Below are 24,694 nucleotides of genomic sequence, written 5' to 3'. Positions count from 1 at the left end.
GTTTCCGTCCCGGCCTGGCGGCCCCCAGAGCGCCCCGGGGACCCTCTAATCCCCACACACCCTCCAGAAATTCCCCTAGTCTCCCCGGCTCCCCCTGGGGCCCCCAGAACGCCGCAGGGCCCCCCACGCCCTCCAGGGATCCCCTAGGATCCCCAAAGCCTCCCATCTTGCCTCCAGGGGCTCCTAGAATCCCCGGAGCACCCCCCACACCCACCAGGGATCCCCGAAACCCAAAAACCCTTCCAGGGATGGCCCTAGGATCCACGGAGTTCCCCACCTTGCCTCCAGGGACCCCCTAGAATCCCCGGAGCCCCCCACCTTGCTTCCAGGGAGCCCCTAGAATCCCCGGAGTCCCCCACCTTCCCTCCAGGGGCCCCCTAGAATCTCCGGAGGGCCCCCCACGCGCCCACTAGAACCCTTCAGGACGACCCCAGGGTCCCCCACATGCCCTTAAGAGATCTTCTACGACCTCGCCGGGCGGGTGGCGAGTCCCGGGTCCCACTGGCCGAGCACGAGTGTGCATGATCCCGCGGCGGCCACACCTGTTTGTTCTTTCGCCTGGAGTCGGCCCGCCCCTCTCGGGAGCCCCGCGTGGGCGTGAGGCTCGGGGAGAGGCGGGCCCCAGACCCCGGCTCCTGCGCCCGGCCCGCAGTCCGCCGCCCTGTGCCCGCGCGCCTTGCGCCAAGCACACGGGTAATAGCCGTGGGGTGAGTGAGGACGTGCTCTCAACCCGGTGCCATTACTTCAGCAGAGGTTGCTGAGATAGCCAGGGTCTCCGGTTGACCTAGGGATAACGCAGCTCCTCGAAGTCTGCGTCTCTTGGAAATCCCGTTCATTTCCACTTAATTCTTTTGCCCCCTCCTAGGGAAGGCCTTAGATTCGGACTTCCCAAAAAGCAGAGCCTGCACTGACAGTTCTTGGAAGAATTCTGGGCGGTTGAGTAGGTGAATGATTCAGCTGTTTAGGATGAGGGAGGCAGAAAATTCCTGGTGGTTTTCTGTATTTTCTTATGGAAGCGAAAGGCCCTTGGCCAACACCCAGAGCATTTGCAAATTCATTTCGGAATCTCCTTGTTTTGCCACCTTCGTTGTTTGAGTTGTGATATTTTACCAGTGTTGATAATCTCCAGGAAAGGCTTAAATGCAGGTTTCATGCTGTGTGTAGTATAGGATGCAAAGATGCAGGAAGATAAAGGTTCCTGCCTTCAAGAACCTCTCTAAGCATTTATCCCAGGTGGTTTCTAAATTTATCATGTGATGTATGGTTTAGAGTATAGCCATGAGTTACAAATTTGTACTCCTTTAAAAGTTATGACAGTACTATAAGGAATCCTGTCTTAATACCTGACCTTAATTAACACCAAGCAGTAACTCCTTTCTCTGGTTCACAAAACAATTACAGTTTATTCCAGTAAAATTTAATGTCATAGCACCTCAAACTGGGAGGTGATCTTAATGGCACAGCATTTCCAGTCCAGATTCGCTTCGCTGGAAGAGAATCTGTAATCGATAGAGAAAAAAGCACCTGACAGCACTTGATGATTCTCAGAGGGATGCTCCCTTCTGGCTCCTTTCTGCGAAGAGGTGTTGCGTTGTTCTTCTTGTGAAATTTAATCACATCTTGAACCAGTAATCCTAAAAGGATTTTAGAAATGCTTTTTGTCTTTAGAGAAACATCTTTTCTTCTTCTTCTTGACTGTTGACCACCTGTTTCGTTGAGGAGCATTGTAGGAAGACTTCATCCTCAGCATTCAGCCTCAGTTTGCACGAAAGTCATTGCGTCTTAGGACTGACCTGGATCCAGCAGGTCGGTGTTCTGTCCTTGGTCTAGGACCAGGGGCAAGTTCCTTAGCCCCTCCGTGCCTCCGTTCCCTGTGCTATAAGATGAGTGTAGGAGAAGTGAGTGAAGGTTCCATGAATATATGCTTGTAAAACATTTAATCTTAAAGATGAGGATTATTAATTAGCATCTTCATCAGAATTATCAGGCCCGGTTATTTATCAAGGAAACAGAGAACCAAATAGATCAAGTTGACTTTGCCAGGATTTCAGAGTCAGACTTTTTGGACTGCATCCTTGGGGCTTTTAATGAAGTAAAATATCAATATTTGAAAGAGCTTTGCACCACATAAGGGTTATTTATACCATGGAGGACTGTGTTTTTAGTAATGCTTGTCTCCGGAAAAGCTTGGGGAAGAAGGGTACTCAGAGTTCTTTGAGCTTTAATAGTGTTATGTAATTCTTTGAAGCCAACAGCTAGGTCTCGTTTCTCTTGTCAGTGACAATGGGAAGACAGATTCTGTGTCAGTTTTAGGTGTTCAGAATCTTACCTTACATCGGGCGTCACTTGCACCTGTCTTCACCTTTCTGGGCTGGGATACGTGTGTTAATCCTCCCTGCTCTAGCTCCCTTAGCCAGAGAATTTTCCCCTCTACTTGTTTGCCTTTATTTAAACCACAGCGCAGTCCCTCTGCATGTCAGACTCCTTAGTTGACAGCACAGGCCCACATGAGCGTCATCGGTGTCACTGAGCCCACCTGTGTAAGAGCTGATGGCACTTTGCTGGGGCAGGTGATGCTGTTTGGGGCTCTGGTGGTCGTTACAGGCGCTCAGCCTACTTTACTGCAGGTGTTTCACGCCTGGGGCTGCTTCACCCAACTGCAGATTAAAACCTGTGTAAGAGAGGATCCCCTTTGCTCAGTGTCGATCCACACACTGTGCTAGTTTTGTGGCAATGCCGCCTTCTCACTGCTCTTCTGTGACTCTTTTTTGTTGCTTTCAGTAAAATTAGCCAAAAATATGAAGAAGTCAGTCATGCATTCTTCTGTACATAAGGCACAAGTCCAGGCTCACCCGAGAGATGTCTGTGTTCCTTGCCCGCATTTCCCTGCAGGAAAGGACCTGCTGAGCCATTGCAAGAAACCGCTGTCAGGATGGTCAGTCTTGCTGCTTGACAGACAGATCAACAGTGATGTGTTCTTGGAGTCGTCCGTGGAATTCAATTAAAAGTTAACTCCTTCGCTGGCTTAGCTTAGTGTAGCAAAATTGCCACCGAAAGGGCTGTGCTTTGATTTTGTTTTCAAAGATGAGCTATTGAATTTTGTAGTTAACTTCAAATTTTAGTTTACCATCTTAATGAACTGATAGTCAGCCAACCTAGGTCTGACAGCAAGATGGCTTTGCATTTCTACAGCCTGTACTGTCTCTGCCATCCTGTTTTAGGAGACCACAGTGGGGAATACTGCCTGTGGAAGAGAGGGGCTTAAGACTGACTGTGGGAGCAGGTTCTGGGTGGTTAACCCTATCTTCCCATGCTCTTGACTGTTCCCCAGGCTCAAAGCTTGTAAAGAGCCATAAATCTGGCAGTGTCAAAGTAAATTTAATGAAAGGCCCTATAGGGTTGTGTTCATGCTCAGTCATATCTGACTCTTTGTGATCTCCTGGACTGTAGCCCACCAAGCTCCCATGGAATTTTCCAGGGAAGAATATGGAACTGAGTTGCCGTTTCCTGCTCCAGGGGATCTTCCCCACACAAGGATCAGACCCATGTCTCATGCATTGGCAGGCAGATTCTTCACCACTGTGCCATCTGAGAAGCCTCTTATAGGTTTGCTCAGAAATAACTGAATCTATATTTCTTAGCTACTTGTGAAAATTGGGAGTGTTTCTTAAGCATTGTGGGTCATTAATTATCAGTATTTTTCACTCAGCTTTATTTTGGCAAAGACTGTGTTTAAATTTCGCCAAATTATGATGGGGACATATAATGGCATTTGTAAAGCATTTAGGTCCACCTCAGTTACAGTAGATATTCAGATGCAGATTGAACTTAAAAAAAAAAAAATTATTATTAAGCTCAGATTTAGAGACAGGTGGTATAGTGTAAGAAATGTATATGTTTTATTCTATTTTTATGTAATATATAATGTATATTATATGTGAGCCGTAATAATATGTACACACACTCTGTGAGTGTGTGTGTGTGTTTTATATATATATATATGTAAGAAGGCCAAATTCAGGTTCTAGTTTACTGGCTTGGTGACCCTGGCCAAGCAAATCATACTCAGAGCTTCTGTTTTTTTTGTTTGTTTGTTTTGTTTAGCTTTCTCATGGGGAAAGGGAAAGAATTTACTTGTCAGAGCTGTAAGGATTGAATGAGGTGCTGCGCAGAGCTATATTATAATCATTTGGTTTTTTGATTTTTAGTGTCGGTTATTCCGTATATCAAATGATAGTCACGATTGGCCTTTCTCTGTTTGCATTTTTGCAGCGTTCACCATATCCTCTCATTCCTGTGAGCTCTGTGAGGTGCAGAGTCCTTTACCAGTGGTAGGGAGGACCAGGACTGATGTGGCCTGCAGCTCGCGGGTGTAAGGTCCTGGAGGTCTACCTTGTTTGGTGGCTGTGGCCCAGCACCTCCCTGGCACTTCAGGGGACTCCACTGAATGCCTTACAGATGCTGATTTGTTTTCTTGTGCTCTTTTGTTTAATTTGAAGAGCAAAGGTAACAAAGTGAAGGGGAATCCATGTTTCTTTCTTCTGTGTTTCCTTCAATACCTGTTCATTGTAAATGTAGCAGCTACGTATGGTAGGAAAGGGCAATAACTGCAAGGAGTACAGAATGGTTTCAGTTGAAAAGTAGAGTTTTCTCTGAATGCTCATGCTCCTAAATCTTACTCAGCAGACATAACTGTTTTTAACTTTCCTTTTGATTCTTCTGATGGTTGCTACCATGATTCTAAATAATTTTAGAATACTTTTGCTACCTTATTAATTTAGGTACTGTTTGTTGATTCTGCTGAAAATGAAGAAGGTAGCATGGCTTACGTGACAGTGCATCTTCTTCTGATTTTCGTGATTTCTCAATCTCTAAATACTATCTTTTATATGTAAATAGCATTTAAACTTTATATAATTCTACTTTAAACTTTTTTCAGATATTTCCCCGTATCTGTGAGCTATAGAGTGACCGTGAAGATAGTGTTCAAACTGGGATATTTTTGAGATGCCAAGAAGATGGGTATAAACCAAGAGTGTCCCTGCAACCAAGACAGAGGATTATCCTAGTTAAAGGAGACTTTATAATTCATTTTTATGCTTTCACTTTGAGTTCATTTGATCAGCATATAAAATCAGCAGGACTTTTGTATCTTAAGAATTTTTGGTGAGTGATACGTAGGAGTTCACAGTAAGGAGATTTTGTAAGCAGAATTTCAGAATGTTAATCATGTCTATTTGAATATTAATAGAAAGTATCTTGGGAATGTTAGTTTAATTAAAATCTAACAAGTTAAAAGATCAGTACTTTATTGGATTAAAATACATGTTTTTCACAGTAAGGAGGTTGCCAATTCTGGTTTTAATGGGTGTTTTCATTATGGATTGAATGAAGGACTTATATTTTAAGGCCTTTTCGATAACTGTGAGGTAAGCATGACTTTTTTCCTTTAGTTATTAGTACATTAACCAAGGGATATCCTCATACTGAACTGTCCTGGCATCCCTTGAATAACCCCCTGAGTTATAATGCATGAATTTTTTAATGGGCTGTTGGATACTGTTCTAAATTATTTTATTTCAAGTTCTTTTATTTACAGTGTGTGTATGTGTATACACACTGTCTTTTTCAGATTGAAGTACTGATGTCACAGGGGCCTCATAAAAAGAATTTGTTAAGTTTTTCTTTTTTTTTTTCCCATGCTCTGGTCTCTGCATTTTTAAATCAAATCCTCTTAAGTGAAGTCATGTTGGGCTTTTTGGTGTTAGTTTCCTTGATACTTTTCTTTTTTCCCCTGGAAATGTTTAAACTTCCTATCTCTACTGAGGTCAGTTTTGGTAAATTGTATTTTTAAGGAAATTATTCATTTCACCCATGAACATGATTGTACAGATATCTCTTCAAGATCCTGCTTTTCATTCTCTCTTGTATGTGCCCCAAAATGAAATTGCTGGATTATGTAGTAATCCCATTTTTAATTTTTTGAGGAACTGCCATACTGTTGTCCACAGCGGTTGTACCATTTTACATTCCTTCCAACAATGCACACAGATGCTAATTTCTTTACACGCTTCCTTCTAGCACTTGGTATTTTATAAATAATGCCCATTCTAACAGGTCTGAGGTTATATCTCATTGTAGCTTTGATTTGCATTTCCCTCATTATTAATGCATCTTTATGCCTATTGGCCATTCATATATGTTCTTTGGAGAAATGTCTATTCAAGTCCTTTGCCCATTTTTTAAAAAATTAATTTATTTTTTATTGCAGGATAATTGCTTTACAGAATTTTGCTGTTTTCTGTCAAACCTCAACATGAATCAGCCATAGGTATACATATATCCCCTCCTTTTTGAAACTCCCTCCCACCTCCCTGCCCTCTAGGTTGATACAGAGCCCCTGTTTGGGTTTCCTAAGCCACACAGCAAATTCCCATTGGCCATCCATTTTTGGATTGACTTTTTTTTGTTGTTATTGAGTTTTAGGAGTTTGCTATATATTCTTGATGTTAATCCCTTATCAGGTATGTGATTTGAGGATATTTTCTCCCATTCTGTATGTTGCCTGTCTTCTCTATGAATAGTGTCTGTGATGCACAGTTTTTTCATTTTCATGAAGTTCAGTTTGTCTCTCTTTTTTAACCTGTGCCTTTAGTGTCATATCCAAGATACCATTGGCAAATCTAGTGTCATGAAGCTTTTTCTCTGTTTTCTTTTAAGAGTTTTTGCTGTTTTAAGTGTCACATTTAGGTCCTTGATCCATTTTGAGTTAATTTTTGCACAAGGCAGGGCTTCCCTGGTAGCTCAGACGGTAAAGCATCTGCCTACAATGCGGGAGACCCGGGTTTGATCCCTGGGTTAGGAAGATCCCCTGGAGAAGGAAATGGCAACCCGTTCCAGTATTCTTGCCTGGAAAATCCCATGGACTGAGGATCCTGGTGGGCTACAGTCCATGGGGTAGCAAAGAGTTGGACACAACTGAGCGACTTCACTTCACTTCACTTCACTTCATGCATAAGGCTGGGCCTTCCCTCATAGCTCAGTCAGTAAAGAATCTGTCTGCACGGTGGGAGACCTGGGTTCTATTCCTGGGTGGGGAAGGTCCCCTGGAAAAGAAAATGGTAACCCTCTCCAGCACTCTTGCCTGGGAAATCCCATGAACAGAGGCGCCTAGCAGGCTGCATACAGTCCATGGGGTGACAAGAGTCAGACACGACTTAGCAGCTGAACCACCACCACCACCATACGTAAGGCTCCAGCTTCATCCTTTGGCAAGTCAGTATTTGATTTTTCCAGCACAGTTTGTTGAAAAGACTGTCTATTCCTTGTTGAATATTTTTGACACCTTTGTTGAAAATCATTTGACCATAAATGCAAAGATTTGTTCATGGGCAACTGGTCTGTATGTTTGTTGTTATTGCCATTACCACACTGTTTTGATTACTATAGCTTTGCAGTAAGTTTTGAAATCAGGAAGTGTGAGCCCTCCAGTTTGTTCTTCTGTTTCAAGATTATTTTGGCTTTCAGGGCTCCTGTGATTTTTGCTTTATAAAGAAAGATGGCTGCTGTGTTTGGGTGCCTAGATGTTCACAACCAGTATACTTTCATTTGAATTGTATCGTTAGTATTATGAAGTGAATTTCTCTATTTCATTTGATACTTTTGAGCCCAAATTCTACCTCATCTAATGCCAGGGTAGCAGTCTTTGCTTTCTTGTTACTGTGATTGCCTGTTTTGGGGCTATGTTAGGTAAGAGGATTATCTGATGCCTGTGGCCACGTGGCCTGTGCTGCCCGGCCCCAGGGAGAGGGCAGCTTCCCTCCCTTATCGAGTCCGGGCACAGTGACCAGGGCTGACTTGGAGGGAGGGAGTGGGAGCAGAAGCTGCAGGGGTCGTCTGTGCTGTCTTGTCACAAGAGGAGTACGCTATTACCCCGAGAATCTTCTTTAGTACCCTTTGCCTGATTTCCTTACTTGGGAATCTAGTGTTTTGTCTGCTCTGGGAAACACGCATTACCTACCTGTGTGCCAGTCAGTGAGCGTGCTCTACTTACCCCTCTATTCAGGCTGTGTGTGTGTCAGGGGGATTCAGGTATTTGTATAGGTCTCTCTCTGCCTACAGTAGGGTTATGTCCCCATAAACCCATTGTAAGTCGAAAATGTGTTTAACACACCTACCTGGCCTACCAGAACGCTTCCATTAGCCTACAGTTGGGCAAAACAATCTAGCACAGAGCCTGTTTTATAGTAGAGTGTTGACTGTCTCATATAATTCCTTGAATACAGTACTGAACATGAAGGTAGAGTGAGTGTCTGGTCCAGAATGATTGTGAGTGTGTCAGTGAGCACATGCCTGACTGCGAGCTCAGGTGGTGCCCTTGCCAGGCCCGTCACGAGGGAGGGTCTACTGCAGACCTCTCAGCTGGGGAAGGGCCAGCATTGGAAGTGTGCTTTCTCCTGAACGCATGTTAACCTTTGCAGCGTCTTCTGTCCATACCTTGGTGTGGTTTCCTTGATGCCTAGGATTTTGGGGGTGGGTTCGGGCTTGCTGCCACTCCAGCTCTGCCTCCACTGTTTCCCAAAACCTGAGTTTATTCCCAGCTTTGCTTTCTTTCGCTAACTGCCAAGCCTCCTCTCTCCTTCCCTCCCCCAGAAGCACATCTTCTGGAGCCTGACACCTCTAGCCAGGCCCCCCTTCCAGGCCCCCATGCCCTCCAGGTCTCATACTTGCCTCCTGGATCCCACACTGCAGCCCTGTCTAAAGGGGTGTTGCTGCCTGTGAACTGCACTTGTGGGACCCTGCTGCACCCTGTCTTGTGTCTAAGTCTCCCCTCCTGATTGGTAGCAGGGACTGTCTCCTTAGCTGTGTTGCGTGCATGCTCAGTCGCTTTAGTTGTGTCTGATTCTGTGTGACCCTATGGACTGTCGCCTGCCAGGCTCCTCTGTCCATGAGATTCTTCAGGCAAGAATACTGGAGTGGGTTGCCATGCCCTCCTCCAGGGGATCTTCCTGACCCAGCGATTGAACCTGCGACTCTTATGTCTCCTGCAGGGGGGTTCTTTACCACTAGCGCCACCTGGGAAGCCCCTAGCTCTGCTGGTTCAGGGTTTTTACTGCCCCAGCTTTCTTAAATGAAATCGTGTTGACTTCTGACTCAATGGTCTCCAGTTTGTTGAGTGGATCCAATCCGTTGGTTACATCCACTCCTTGTTGATGTGTGTGGTTCCAGAAGATACAAGGATGTGTTTTTGTATTTAGGTAGCTACCATTGTCCTGTAGGAATCTCAGGTCTCAATGATTAAATTTTGTTTAAAAAAATTAAAGTTTTATGAAGATTGAAATTAAATATAAAAGTTTCCCTTGACAAGTCATGTTGTGTATGAGTCATTTCTGAGTTTATCCAGTAATTCTTATTCTTAGCTTCCTTGTAATGTTTAAGTATCTCGGTTTGTTTTACTAAAAGTTCCAATCTATACATGTCTCCCCCCTACAGGAAGCGTGACCCCTCGTCACACTTGACTCCTCGTGATAAAAGTCCCACCAGCTTTCTGTGCTGTACCTGTTCTTGTAACTTTATTTCAAGAAGTTATGCTTAAATGCAAATACTTGGGTCAGACAGTCCTTAAACATCTCAGATTGTTTCCTGCATTTGAGAATCTGTGATTCTTTTTTGTTAAATACAAATAAAGTGAGCCGTTCTCGGAAGGTGGAATCCCAGGATCCAAGGCAGAGTACATGGTGGTTGAGGTTGAACCCCCTGCTCAGCTTCTGCTGGTTGCTCTGGGAGTGCTATGGATCTGGGGGCTGCACTTGTTCTTGCGGGCAAAGGGTCAGGAGCTGATGGATACTTGCATTTGTCTGTCGCAGTCTGACTCCAAAGCTTACCTCCTTGCAGCTACACCTCTTGTTACTGGTTTGTGAAAAAGCAAACGATTTGAGTCAGGCAGTTAGAGGCACCATGGGCCATTGGTGCCCACGGCTCTTGCCTTGGTACCTCCCCACCCTCACCGTCCACGTGCTCAGTTACAGTTTGCTGGGGCTTCCAGATAGCTTTCACTCATCACGAGGAAAATGCAGGATTTTGGATGAGTCAAGGCCTAATAGTCTTGTCTGCTTGTAGATGTCATCTGAGCTGTCTGGACTAATAGGCTGTGATTTTCCCAGGCTCAGTTTTTCCCTCCTAAACAGGAAGGGGCAGGGAGGAGAGTCAGGGACTTGGACCTAGCTCTGCTGTTCTGGGCTCCTGGGTGGTGGGGGCGGGGTGGAGTGCGCATGTCGCTCTCACCCCACCTCCTCTGTGGAACCTGGGGTGGAGGTGGGGTGTCAGGCAATCAAATTTTTCCAGCCTGCAGTTAAATATTATTTTCTCAGCATTTTGACCTCCTTGGTAAGAACCTTATTTTCTTAATGTTTTCTGGCAGGTTAATGCCATGTGCTGTTTTTGTTTAGTTGCTAAGTCGTGTCCAACTCTTCTGCGACCTTACGAACTATAGCCCGCTCGGCTCCTTTGTCCCTGGGATTTCCCAGGCAAGAATACTGGAGTGGGTTGCCATTTTCTTCTCCAGGCGATCTTGCTGACCCAGAGATCAAACCCTAATCTTCCGCATCTGCTGCACTGGCAGACAAATTCTTTACCACTGAGCTACCCGGGAAGCCTTCCGTGTGCTGTACCGTATCACTTATAATGTAGACTCCTCACTGAAACTTGTTTCTGTTTTCAGGGATCTTCTCCCTCAGTTCTAGGTGCTCTGGATAACAATCAGTCAAAAATACTTCTCTTTAAAATTCACAAAAATCAACTTTCACAGAAGACAGTAGGCATTTGGAGTGACTTAAAAGTAAATTTTTTCAGTTCAAGTTCAGTTCAGTCTCGCTCAGTCGTGTCCGACTCTTTGCGACCCCATGAGCAGCAGCATGCGAGGCCTCCCTGTCCAACACCAACTCCCAGAGCCTACCCAAACTCATGTCCATTGTGTCGGTGATGCCATCCAACCATCACACCCTCTGTCGTCCCCTTCTCCTCCTGCCCTCAATCTTTCCCAGCATCAGGGTCTTTTCAATTGAGTCAGCTCTTCACATCAGGTGGCCAAAGTATTGGAATTTCAGCTTCAACATCAGACCTTCCAGTGAACACCCAGGACTGATCTCCTTTAGGATGGACTGGTTGGATCTTCTTGCAGGCCAAGGGACTCTTCAGGAGTCTTCTCCAACACCACAGTTCAAAAGCATCAATTCTTTGGCGCTCAGTTTTCTTTATAGTCCAACTCTCAAATCCATACATGACTACTGGAAAAACCATAGCCTTGGCTAGACAGATCTTTGTTGGCAAATTAATGTCTCTGCTTTTTAATATGCTGTCTAGGTTGGTCATAACTTTCCTTTCAAGGAGTAAGCGTCTTCTAATTTCACGGCTGCATGGAGCCCCCAAAAATAAAGTCTTTCACTGTTTCCCCATCTATTTGTCATGAAGTGATGGGGCCAGATGCCATGATCTTAGTTTTCTGAATGTTGAGCTTTAAGCCAACTTTTTCAGTCTCCTCTTTCACTTTCATCTTTAGCTCCTCTTCACTTTCTGCCATAAGGGTGGTATCATCATCTGCATATCTGAAGTTACTGATATTTCTCCCAGCAATCTTGATTCCAGCTTGTGCTTCACCCAGTCCAGCGTTTCTCATGATATACTCTGCATATAAGTTAAATAAGCAGGGTGACAATTTTTTCATGAATTCTTTTAAGTTGTGTCTGTTTATGACATGTGAGTTCTCTGGTGCTGTTAACGTCAGGATTTTTCTGGTGATTCTGTTTAGTGAGAGGTGAGGGTCTTGAGTCTCTCAGAGCTCATTCATTAGTTTTGTAAAGATCGCTGAACCTGACATCAGGTGTCCGCTCCGACCACTGACCTTGGCTGGATGACAAGCCATTGACCTCCAGGTACAGTGTTTTCCCTTCTGTAATATGGAGGCTGCATTCTGCAGTCCATAGGGTCACAAAGAGTCAGACATGATTTCGCAACTGGACAACAACAACATGGAGATGTCATCTTTTGTGGTCGTTGTAATACTGAAGGTGGCATAAGGCACATGGAAACAGCAGCATAAAACTTAGCATGTTGTAGGTGTTCTGTTATTCTTAGCTGAACCTGCTTCTGAAAATAATAGGATAAAATACATTTTAATTAAGCTAGTTTTATTTGGAAACCTCTAATAAGGATGATTGCACTGTAATTACAGTTCAAGATTCCTGGTACACTTTAGAAAAATAAGACACAGAAAGTGGCAAGCCCTTTGTTAGCTTCAAGGAGCTGTGGCTAAGATTGAAATCTTTCTTGAGTTAGGAATGTTCATCAGAATAATTAGCTTTTTTATTTTTTTTTATTTTTTTTTCATCTTTTTAATTTTTCATACTTTATTCTCTATATTGATAGGTTAAGAAAGTGAAATCTTCCTAAGTACTGATTCACAGATAATGCTTATAAGCGACACACAAAACATTCAGTTTCACAGAGTAATATCCAGTGATCCCTTTAAATGCAATTTTAGTCCTTACTTTCAGCTAAGTGCAAGACTAATAAAATGAGCTAAATACACACAAAACTTGTATATCCTGAACTACAAAGTGGTTTCCATAGCCACACATGGTTTTAGTCAAGTAAACATTTTCACAATAAATAAATACTAACAAATATGTTAATAAAACACTACCCCAAATGCTTATCTGCCATCAACTTTCTTCAGCAATGCCATTCCTGCTACTGAAATCACTTTCAGAAGTTTTAATCTGATCTGGGGAAATGAGTTCTTTTAAAACCTGACAAACAGTATATTATAAACCCCAAAGATTTTTAATCCAGTATGTCTTCCAACACAGAACCATTTATAGGAAATTCTTAGTTTCTCAAAAAATAAAAAATTAAATCACTCTTGTTATCTAAAGAGTATTAAAACAAATTGTCTTAAGACAAATAAACACTCCTACAAAAGGCTGTATTTTCTAATATCATTTTCTTCTTAAACACAAACCAGTTCACCATCTTTTAATAACTTACACTACTGTGGTCTAAAAGCTTTAGAAATACATGAAACACATCTTAGCTATCAAAGTCAAAGGTGCCATTTAGATTTCACATATTAAACAGCTACAGTACAACCTACAATGGCACAAGTACACAAATACTAATTCATCATTGAGATGGTCAAGAGTCAGAAGAAACTGAATGGCTTGCAAGCCCAAGGTACTTTGACTTACATGTGGTCATTAAAATCTAATATGTAATTCAAGTAGGGTAATGTAATGGCAGGCAATTAAAGGCTCATATATCACTCTAAAATTGAAAACGTGAAAATAAAGCCTGAAAACTTTGTGGTTCTCCATTTTTCATTCACATGGTTAGGTATTAGGTAGGGCCTTACTGTGGAAAATACAGTTATTAAGTATGGTTTCCCCAGAAGATAATGAAGCTTCAGAAAGTACAAAAGGTGTCAAGATCCGTAGTTTGCTTCATCAAATGCTTTTCTAGCACGTCTCAATTCTTCATTCATAGTAAGCAAGTCTTTAACCCTAGCAAACTTTCTTGGGTCCTTTCGAATCAAGAAGACGATATCTTTAACTTGTACCCAAGCTTGTCTTCCAATTGACATTGCCTTATGAGTCATTTCAGTGATGAACTCTATGACAAGGTCTTCATATCTACTGATTCAGTATAAGGATTCTGGTCATCTCCAAACCCATACATCATACACCGTAATTCTTTAGAAAAAAGTCTTTTACCATGTCCACCTTCTGCACCTCCTCCAATTTCTTCATTTTCTTCTTCAAAGGTGGGATCCTCCTCTTCTTCTGCCATCCCACCAGCCAGCCACCTCTGCTAATTAGCTTTTTTTAAATGTAGCTTTGAAGTGAAGAAAAAGGAGCGTGAAGGTGTGAGCGAGAAGTCTTTGCTCCTTCTGCCCCTTTATTGTTGGCGTGGTTTGTTGCCATCCTGTCCCTGGCTGTATGACATACCCACCCACAGGGGATTTTTTTAGAGGAGAGAGAGACAGCTTTACTGATATGTAATTCACATACTATACTCTTCACCCATCCAGAGTGTCCAGTTGAGTAGTTTTTAAGCGTATTCGCTAAACGATGTAGTTATCACAACAAGTGGTTTTAGCACGTTTTCGTCACCCCAGAAAGAAGCTCTGCCTACCCCCTCTATTTCTCTCCAGCACTCCCAGCTCTAGAACTAGCCTGTTGCAGCCCTTTCCAGTGAATGGTGGGCTCCCCTGGGACTGGCCCTTCACTCCACGCGATGTCGTGAAGGCTGTCTGCTTTGTAGCACAGTCAGTGCTTCCTTCAGCCCGTCATTCCTTTTTATTGTCTGATCTGCTCCACTGTGTGCACCACCTTCAGTTATCATTTGTCAGTTGATGGACATGTGGGTTGTTTCCACTTTTGTCTGTCAAAAGCATTGCTTCTGTGAACATTTGTGTGTGGACTGATGTTTTCATCTCTCTTAGGTATGTGCCTTGGTGTAGAATTTGGGGTCATACAGTAACTATGTTTAACCTTTTGAGCAGCTGCCACACTTACCCAGAGTAGCTTTTTATACAGTTTGCCACTTGTACTGGCAGTAAATGAGGGGGCCAGTTTCCTGCATCCTCCCTAACATTCCTTAGTCCTCGCTTTTGATTCTAACCAGCCTGGTGGGAGTCAAGTGCTATCTCATTTGTGGTTTTGATTTGTATTTCTCTGATGTTCAATGATGTTGAGTAGCTTTTCAAGGGCTTATTGGTTATGTCTTTTTTTTAATCTTCCTTGGGGAAGTGTCTATTCAGATCTTTCGCCCATTTTTACTTGAATTGTTAGTCTTTCTGTTATTGAGTTGTAAGGGTTCTTTATATATTCTAGATGCAGATCACTTACGAGGTGATGTGTATATTCCAGAGTTTGTCTGCCTTCAGTACACGAATCTAGTTACAGTGATCATCCTGACTGACTCTGGGTCCAGCCCTACAGTGACAACTCCGTGTGGATTATTTCTTCTGATCTTCATAATAACCCAGAGGTAGAGACTGTGTATTACCCTCAGTTTACACATGCAAGATTGGAGACACAAAGAAGTTAAAGAACTAGTCTGGAGTCAGACTCTCAGTGGTGACTGCCCCAGGTAGAGTCACACGTGGTCCGTGCCTGCCCTCTGCAAGCTTCGTGGCACAGGGGTGCCCCCCCTCCAGACTGCAGTCAGCCTTGGCCTCGCCCTCACTTAGTCCTTACATCTGTTTTCCACTGGGAGTTCCCCATGGTGTGTGGTGTGTGTTGTGCAGAGCCCATCTTGTTCTGGTTCTCTCTCTTGTGTATAGAGTAGACACACGAGACAGAGGAGCAGCAGGTGTAGGGGCCTCAGCTTGGTGCAGTGAAAACGCTGTAAGCAGTGAGGTTCCCCCCACGGGATGTTGTAGAGTGCATTTCCACAGGGTGGGGGCCGGACCCCACGGCCCCTTTCTCGTCAGGTATTACAGTCCTTGAACAGCCTGGTGCATTGCTGCTCCTGCTTCGGGTTTTGTTTTTACTTTTAAGTCTGAACACAAACAGTGCTAAGCTCTTGGACATTAAAAGTGTCAACACGTCTTTTTCCTTCAAAATTCAGCCTCTGAAAAATATACTTCTCATTCCTCGGGACGAGTAAAACTTCTGTCCACACGCATGGAAAGGATGCTCTTGAGGGTGTAGGCCCTGGGTCCCGCCTCAGCGGTGTTTGTGTCTCAGTGCTCTGGCCTGCTCGCAGGGTGGCGTTTACTCTCTTAGATCTCGATTCCCTCACCTGGGGCAGCAAGGGTGATCAGAGTGTCCCGTCTGAGCAGCTGGCAAGGTTCTCTGGCGCTGGTCTGGCACGTCCTAAGTGCTTGGTAGATGTCCATTACTTGAGGGGTATTTAGGGACGTGGATGGTTGTTACTGTAAAACTTAACCTCGTCTTTACATTTTTCTCAGAGGAAACACAAGAATAGAAGAGGCTTGTGAAATGTATACCAGAGCTGCGAACATGTTCAAGATGGCCAAGAACTGGAGTGGTATGTACGAAGGTGTTGTTTGTTTGCTTTCCAGGCAAATAACTTTAAAATCACTTTGAAGAAGGACTTGACTGTCCACCTTCCCCTTAGAAAAACTGCTGGCTGTGTGGGTGGGGTGGGGGAGGGGGGCTGTTGATCCAAGGGAGCAAAGCTTGAAATACTGATTGAAGTTTAGGCATAAAGGCGTGTCTGCTTTAATGTCTGCAAAATACTTACTACAGTGGGCATGTGGTAATTAAAAAGACTTACTATTATTTGGAGTTACGAAGGGTAACCTTTGCTGTTTACTCATGTGCTTAAATTAGTACAAGGAGTAAAAGTTGAAATAAAAGTTACTGAAAAAAATGTTAGATAAATAGGAATGCCTGCTTTTCTTTGGCTAAACCTTGGTGGAGACTTTCTAACCATACCTTACCCTGATAACTGATTGTGGTCCCCTGAGAAATGAGGCAGTGGGGGTGTTACTTCTAAACCCTGACAGACTCTTCATTTTCTAACATAATACTTTTATGCAGGGAAGGTACACAAAATGAAATCAGAATTGTTTTCATTATTGTGAGAGAGGGTGGCTCTTTTCCAACACTGATTCAAGAAGCAGATTCATCTTCTACCCCTGGAATAAAGAGGTTACATGAAGGGGTTTTTCTGTAGTGAAAGTGGACATGGCTTTTGACCAGGCAGGATGTGGGTCTCTGGCCCTTTGAGCCTGCAGTTGACCTGAGGTGGGGGCCTTTCCCTCCCAAAGTGCGTTTGTTTCCCCCGGGGCTCTCCCAGCTTGGTGGAGATGTCTGCCACGCCGAGTCATGTGAACGTAAGGTGTACGATCTGTCCACTTGTTTCCAAGTCAGTTCCATGAAGTAGATGGTGTTGTGCAAATGGCCCTGAAAGGTCCTTTCTGGCTGTAAAATTCTTTTTAAAACAGATAAGAAAGGTATGTTCTGTTTCCAAAGTGCCTTTGCCCCTGAATTATAATGTATTTTAAAAGAGAGGAGAAAAGAAGATCAGCGTTCACCTCTTTTTTTGGTTCAGGTCCTGTCAGCGTTATTGTTCAGTTGCTCAGTCGTGTCTTACCTCCTTGTGACCCCACGGACTGCAGCACACCAGGCTTCCCTGTCCTTCACCATCTCCTGGAGCCTGCTCAAACTCGTGTCCATTGAGTCAGTGATGCCATCCAGCCATCTCATCTTCTGTTGTCCCGTTCTCCTGTCCTCAATCTTTCCCAGCATCAGGGTCTTTTCTAATGAGTCAGCTCTTCGCTTCAGGTGGCTAAAGTATTGAAGCTTCAGGTTCATCATCAGTCTTTCCAGTGAATATTAAGGTTTGATTTCCTTTAGGATGAACTAGTTGGATCTCTTTGCTATCCAAGGGACTCTCAAGAATCTTTTCCAACACCACAGTTCAAAAGCATCAGTTCTTCAGGGCTCAGCCTTCTTTATGGTCCAACTTTCACATCCATACATGACTGTTGGAAAAACCAGGTTCAGATCCTGTAATAAGTAAAAAGTGATCTTATCTAAAAAGACCTTTTCCTTCCTTTATCTTGGGACCAGATGGTCTAACCTTTGAAAATTCCTTTCAGAGGAGCGTTATTGTTTATGTAACTGAAGGGGATATATGTGTATCCTCACCATCACCCTTGTGATCTCTTGCCTAGGCTGATATCGCCCTGCCTCTTGACTTTACCTGTTTGTTTTAATGAAGAAATCAACGTAGCCCTGTTAAATCTCTAGTCAGGTCATGTTATCTCAGAGCAGAGCTATGATCCTTCAAGGTGGCCTTCAGAGTCTAACTGGTCTCCCATCCTCTCCTCACTCTGGACTCTTCTGTCCGCCCACTCCTTCCCCAGCTCCCTCCTCTGACTCTGCCTGTGCTGTGCCCTCCCTCTGATACTGTCTTCCCCGCGGTAGGGTGTGGCTGGTCCCTGTTTTCCTCCAGGCCCTTCTACAGATGTCATCATCCTTTTAGTGAGGTCTCTCCTGGCCATCCCTGGCAGTCCACTCTTCTGGGAAGCCCCTTCTCCTCTTCCCCAATGCCCTTACCACCATCTAGCAAAAATAAGTCCATTTGTTCATTTGTATTGTCTGTGCTTTTATGATGTGCTGTCCCTCCCCGGCACATAAACCTTGGAAGGCCAGCGTGTTTCTGTGCGTTCTCTCTGCCCTGCCTGCAGGGCCTGGACCCATGTGAGCAGCACAGTGGAAGGTGCTTAGTGTATTTTATGGAGTATTAGGTTCCTTGCGTTTGGGACTAACAGATACCACTGTTTATAAAATAAACAAGGACCTACCATATATTACAAGGAACTATACTAGATATTTTGTAATAGCCTATAAAGGAAAAGAGTCTGAAAATGAATACACACACACACACACACACACACACACATAACTGAAACAGTTTGCTGTACATCTGAAACTAACACAACATTGTGAATCTACTATACCTCAATTTTAAAAGTGGTTAAAAAAGGAAATAATAAACTGAAAGAAAATTAGGTTCTTTGAAATCGTTTCCGTGTTGCTGTGGTGGTGATCATGATACCACTGCATCTCATCTCTTTATAGTTTTAAAAGTTATTTTATGAGGATAAAAGAATTCATTTGATTTGTCTGCTACTCTGCTTTTGAGAGATCATCCTAGCAGGAATTAGATGTTTACAGTTGAGGAAACTGAGTCTGACAAGATGTGTAACTTTATTTTGATAATATACTCTTTTAAAGATACTTCCACATTGGTAGAGACGGAAGTTAGTGGTGTTTGGAGTGAGTGCTCAGGTTGAAAAGGTGAGCTAGCAGCTTGTTTTGGAATGTGGGAGCATGAAATTGTCAAATCAGCACTTTCAATACTGTCCAGGGAAGTGGAGCCAGCCTGGGAGAGCCTGGGTGCTATGCTGTTACCCCCAGCCAGGAAGGGCTGGAACACCATTGGTTCTGGGATGGCCAGCATAGATAAACTGTCAAAAAATGAAATTACTGGTGGGAGGAGGAGGATTAAGTTATAAAGAAATGATGACATTGCAACCTGGCAAAGCACAGGTGCTCTGAGGGCAGATATATATGTGGTTATGAAAATGGCCAGCACGTGAATGTGTTTCTGGAGCCATGCTGTCCTGAGCACTTTGCCTAGAAGGTCCGAGTGATGCTACATACTTCTGAGACCCAACTCATCAGAGCTGCTTTTGGGCTGTCACATTCCTGAACTGTGGTGGAAAGTTTCCAGCTGCCCAGAGGCCCTGGGTGCCTGCCCACCACTTGGCAGAAGCTTGGACCCTCCTCTGGGCCGCCAGGTTCATGATCCACAAAGGTATGGGTCAAGCCTGGTGGGCAGGTTTCTCTGGTCCTACCTCCAGTCTTGGGCCAGCGTTGGCTCAGACTGGCAGGGCCCAGGCCACACTGGTGGGTCCGTATCTTCAGAAGTGCCGGGGCGTTCTCTCGTCCTGTGCAGAGCAAGACTTGAAGCTGGGTGGTCTGATCTGGGGGCTTGTGCTGCCTCTTCTTGTGTAGCCGTTTCTCTTGCTTTGCCAGCCGAGTCCGTGGAAATGGACCCTCCCAGCCTCATGCCTTCTTGGAGACGCCCCATCAGTGTGGGGCCTGCACTGGGGACGGAGCTGAACACTGAATGCACAGTCAGTGTGGAAGGAGGCCTGAGGCTAAGAGCGGCCCTTGTTGCTGGCCCATTGGGTCCCGGGCGTCTTTGTGGCCACCAGAGGTGACTGGGTCACATGCACATGTGCCGCCATCAGGATGGGGCCTTCCGCAGGCGTGGGCTGGAGCGGGGCTGCCCTGGGGGTGGCTGCCCCTGTGTTGACTCACCCACATGTCGTCTTCAGCTGCAGGAAATGCATTCTGTCAGGCCGCCAAGCTCCACATGCAGCTGCAGAGCAAACACGACTCAGCCACCAGCTTTGTGGATGCCGGGAACGCCTACAAGAAGGCAGACCCCCAAGGTGAGCCTCACACCCCCCAGACCTCCCGCGAGTTCTGCTGCTGGAGGGAGACGCACTCCCAGACGGTGTGGATTTGGAGATTTTTAACTCTGATCATCTGAAGTTTCTGTGGAGAAAATCTGTTAAATTTATCCTGTTGTCAATACCATCTTAAACACCATCTATGCTGCATTGTGGACAGTTTTTTTGAAATAAGCTTTAGCTGTATCTAAGTCTTCTAATGTTAATGTCATGAATGTGTACCTCGCTCACTAAGGGAAACAGAGGCTCGTTCCCTTACTTCTGAATAGTTTATGTGGAGATGCAGTGAACGGGAGGTCGTAAAATCCAGTAATTACAAACAGTTTATACACACAGCATTCATCTGACTTTTTTAGTATACATGCTGCCAAAGCGAGTACTATCTGACTATTTTAAAAAGCATTTTTCCAAGTGTTGGTTTTGAGGAGAGAATGATCTTGGGTATTTGAAGTGGTGAAGTTTTTCAGATGTCCTTGTTTTTTTTTTTTTTTTTAATATCATAAAAATGTACTTTATTTGTTCTTGTGTGCATGCTCAGTCGTGTCTGAGTCTTTGCAAACTCTGTAGCCCTCCAGGCTCCTCTGTCCCTGGAGTCTTCCAGGCAAGGATACTGGAGTGGGTTGCCATTTCCTACTCCAGAGATGTCCTTGTTTTTGAGTTGGAGAAGTGTACACTCTGCAGTTGAAGGCCTGCCCTCACTCCACACTTGCCCTATGGTTGTGGGATTGCCCTCCTGTTTCAGCAGCCCATTTTAACACAGAAATCCCAAGTTTCCTGACAGTCTCACACTGAAATAAGGGCTGTGGTATAAGAATTAGCCGTAGCTTATTTCCAAAGGGAAAAACTGGGCACAGCCCAAGTGCACAGTAGAGTTACTGAACATCAGCGTTTAGTGCCACACCCATGTGGTGCAGGCACTGAAGCCCTGACGTCCAGGAGGCCCTGTGACTGGGACATGTTTGCACGGCAACTGAAGGACCACAGGAAGCTGAAATCTCAGGTTCACAAAAAGCGTGTGCTCATGGAAATGCGTCCAGAAAATGGAGGAAAAGGGCATCAAATTCCTCGCAGGGGTATTGAGTGGGATTTTGTGGGTAGCTCTTCAATTTTCCTGTATTTTTGAAGGCACAACTATCCATATTTCTTAGGCAGGTTGGGGGAAATCGCTTTCATCGTCACTAATTTACTTACTTTCCTGATTCTTCCGTTGGATCTTTTTGCTTTGCTGCCTCTCCAGAGCAGAAGTGGTGCCCTGGGTGCTGCCAGCTGCCTGCCCACGTTGTCAACGCCTCTGCTCTGTGAGGTGGACACTTGTTGGCCCTGTGTGCCCGAGCTGTGAACGCCTCTGCTCTGTGAGGGGGGCATTCATGGCCCTGCGTGCCCGCGCTGTACATGCCTCTGTTCTGTGAGGCTCACTGGTCTGGGAGATCGATGTTATTCATGAGCTCTCTCATTTATTAGACTTTTTCTTCCTGTTGATATTTGTTAGTACACCGAAAGTTAGCTTCTTCTAACGCTGTACAAAAAGTAATTGTCTTCCAAATCACTGCGTACATGTGATACCAGTAAGGAAGGAGCTGCCCTCAGGTTTTAGTGGATAGGTGGATGGGTGTTGTTGCTGGCTCCGGCTCCATTGTTCTGTCTTCGTGATGCAGGCTCCCCCATGAGGTCCTCAGCATCAGGGTAGGTGTCACTGAGCCAGCCTCCCCTCCCCACCCTGCCCTCCTCTCTGATGCTGCAGCCGCTGTGTACTAGCTTGTGGAGGGGCCAGGCATATGCAGATGCGTGTTTGCTTCTTATCAACCACCCTGCCTCCCCTTCGCCCCAGCGGAGCCCCATTAGTGGTCTAGAAGCCCCCAGGAAGACAGGCTTAGCAAACCCTCTGACTGAATGGATTTTTCATTGTTTCTCTTGAATGCCTTCGCTTCAGAGGCTATCAACTGCTTAAATGCAGCCATCGACATTTACACAGACATGGTAAGACCTGCCTTGCTTGAGCGGCCGTGGGGTGGAGCCTTGAGACGGCTCACGGTTAACTGGGATGTGACCGCTGTGTTTCCTCCCCAGGGAAGGTTCACAATTGCGGCCAAGCACCACATCACCATCGCAGAGATCTACGAGACAGAGCTGGTGGACATTGAGAAGGTGCGCAGATGGGGGAAGCTGGTGGGCGGGGACCCCAGGCGCCCCTGTGGTGGGGACGCAAGGGCAGAGGGAAGCACGCGTAGGTGGGGTCCCGTGGAGACCTCGGGTGGTGGCGGGAGGGAAACCCCTTGCCAGGGCCCCAGGCTGCCTTTGCTCAGATTTGGGACAGTGTTTACATAAGACCGAGCACCGTGGGCAGCAGGCACGCATCAGGGAGGAATGTCTGGTTCTGTTGGTGGTGGACGCTGAGCTCAGAGGTCCCTTCATCCCATGCCTGCTTCCTCCCCGGACTGCTGTCACTCTTGCTTCCTGTTTCACCTCCCTTGGCCTCTGGAGCATGGTCCTGCCTGCTGCTCACACCCCTGCCGTGGCTGCTTGCTCCTCTTCCCTGGGGGCTGGGCTCTCATCCCCTCCCTGCCCTCGCTCCTGTGATCCTCGCTGCTCACATAGCTTCACAGCATGAAGTGCTGTGTCTGGCAGCAGCTTATCCGCATCAGCAGTGAATCAGGCGGTTTCTCCACTACTCACAGCCACGGGGCCCGCCTCCTCACCCAACACCTCTCCCCGCTGTGCTCCCCTGTTCCTCGTGTGGTAGCCACTCCAGAGCCTCTTACGTGTCAGGCGTGTGCTGCCTCAGGGCCTGTGACTGCTGTTCACTCTGCTCTGAGCTCTTCCCCCACACGTCAGTTCTCCGGCAGAGCTTTGCCCATTTGATACTGTGATGGAAACTGTCCCAGCCACTTCATGAAAACTGGGACCTCCGCCTTCTCCAGGACACACCCGTAGCCCCCACCTCAGGGCCTCCTTACAGGCGCTTTGACGGCCCGCTCACCACCCTCGTCTCGCTGTCTCCCTCCACTGCAGTGGGTGCCCTACTCCAGCCTGAGCCTGCCTCTGGTATACCAGTGTGTCCGAGACCCTGGCTCTGCTGAGTGAGCCGAGGGTGCCTTCCCCACCAGAGCAGATGGGGTCCCGGGTGGGGCGCCCCTCAGGACTGCCGTGGGACAGGCTGCTTCCCCGTCTGACTTCACGGGGATGCCTCTGGTGGTCACGTGGCTCAGAACTCACTGGTTTGTGTCATGGACTGTCTCTGGGCCATTGTCGTACTGTGCCCTACTCTTCTCAGGCTACCCTCAGACCTTGACCACATCAGGGCCATGTGCCCTGTCTCCTGGGGAGGTCTTCTCTGACCCAGGAGCAGGTGGTAAACCCCAGTCTTGAGCCTGTCTTTGCGACTCTGAGTCTGCAGAGTCGATGGCAGAGCCGGAGTAGTGGGGCCAGTATGCTTGTCTGGTCAGGGTGTCTGGAGCGGGCTTGGTCTTTACTGTAGCGTCTGAGCTGTCCTGAGAAGGATGAGTGCTGGTGGGCAGAGCGTCCGGCCAGCCAAGGCTGCTGTGTCCTCTCCTGACCTTAGCGTTCAGTTTTCAGTCTGAAGGGCGAGGTCTCGGGCAGCCTCTTCACCACATGCGTCTCTGTAAGATTTAGGGCAGCTAATTTGATCTGTGGTGAACTCCTGTTTTTCTTTTTGTTAAACAATGCTGACAGTTTGTCACGGGAGTTTCTGCAGCCCATCACGTCACCTCTAGTGCTCCTGCTGTTTTGCAGGTTGCTCATGGGCCCTGACAGGGTGGGGGGTGTCAGGGTCAGGGGTGTCAACGGTGTGGGTTGAAGGCACGTGGAGCAGCTTGCCTCCACTTTGGGCTCCTGTATCTAGAAATGTCCTTGCCCTTGCCTCCCTGGAGGGACTCTTCAGATTGGGTCGGTGGCGCACAACATTTGTTTGAAAAATCAGTTACACTAAGGCACCTTGTGTCTGATTCATTCACGAGTGAGTTTCTTCCCTGTTAATGTGGCCACAGTGTGTCCCTGGTTCACTCGGATTTTAGCCGGTGAACAGGGACGTGTGAAGTTCTGTAAACTTACATTTCTCCTTTGATTTCAAGTAAAACATTAATATGATAACAGTCCGTGATGATCAGTGACCCAGAGGAGCCCTGGTTCAGGTCCCTGGAGAACGGGGTTTCTCTTGTCTGTGTTAGCATAGGGTAGGTGTCTATAAGGTAGGGTAGGCTTCTTAGGGTGTAGGTTCTAAAAGAATGATTCATCTGAAGGCTGTTTTACCTACACAGTGGGCTCTAGAGCTTGACTCTCAGCCACTGTGTTGTTTGTAAAGCCCTGGTGGTGACCGCGGTCCTGGAGTCCCATCTCTGTCTTTAGGGCCCAGTGCTCTCCAGCATGCTGTGGCTTATCAGGCTCCCCAGGGAGGAGTATAGTGTTTGCTTTATCCAAATTAGAGTGTAATAATTTTGTCTGGATTCATTGTTACATACACTGTTGTTCTTGATAGTTGTGTTCTACTTTTGATATTTATTATCCCTGAAGGCCTCCCAGGTGTTTCCAGTGGTAAAGAATCCTCCTGCCAATGCAGGAGGCGCAAGAGATGTGGGTTCAATCCTTGAGTTGGAAAGATCCCCTGGAGAAGGACGTGGCAACCCACTCCAGTGTTCTTGCCTGGGGAATTCCATGGACTGA

General features: G+C 45.9%; 1 protein-coding gene and 1 pseudogene across 2 annotated transcripts in view; one reads left to right on the top strand and one right to left on the bottom strand.

The window, feature by feature from the left end:
* NAPB (NSF attachment protein beta) overlaps positions 1-24,694 on the top strand; it is a 36,554-nt gene that overhangs the window by 254 nt on the left and 11,606 nt on the right. The window contains exons 2-5 of one of the 2 annotated variants that reach the window (XM_020878267.2): positions 15,971-16,050; positions 19,880-19,996; positions 21,948-21,994; positions 22,085-22,162. In XM_020878267.2, the coding sequence (XP_020733926.1) occupies positions 15,971-16,050; positions 19,880-19,996; positions 21,948-21,994; positions 22,085-22,162 (322 nt within the window). Of the gene's footprint in view, positions 1-15,970; positions 16,051-19,879; positions 19,997-21,947; positions 21,995-22,084; positions 22,163-24,694 lie in introns of those variants that run through there. The other variant, XM_070472241.1, reaches the window with a different exon arrangement.
* Positions 13,294-13,842, bottom strand: LOC110127874 (transcription initiation factor TFIID subunit 13 pseudogene; annotated as a pseudogene).

Source organism: Odocoileus virginianus, chromosome 9 (assembly GCF_023699985.2).
Source record: "Odocoileus virginianus isolate 20LAN1187 ecotype Illinois chromosome 9, Ovbor_1.2, whole genome shotgun sequence".
NCBI lineage: Eukaryota > Metazoa > Chordata > Mammalia > Artiodactyla > Cervidae > Odocoileus > Odocoileus virginianus.
The sequence above is the reverse complement of the archived record's forward strand: the minus strand, read 5'-3'. Positions and strand labels throughout refer to the sequence as shown.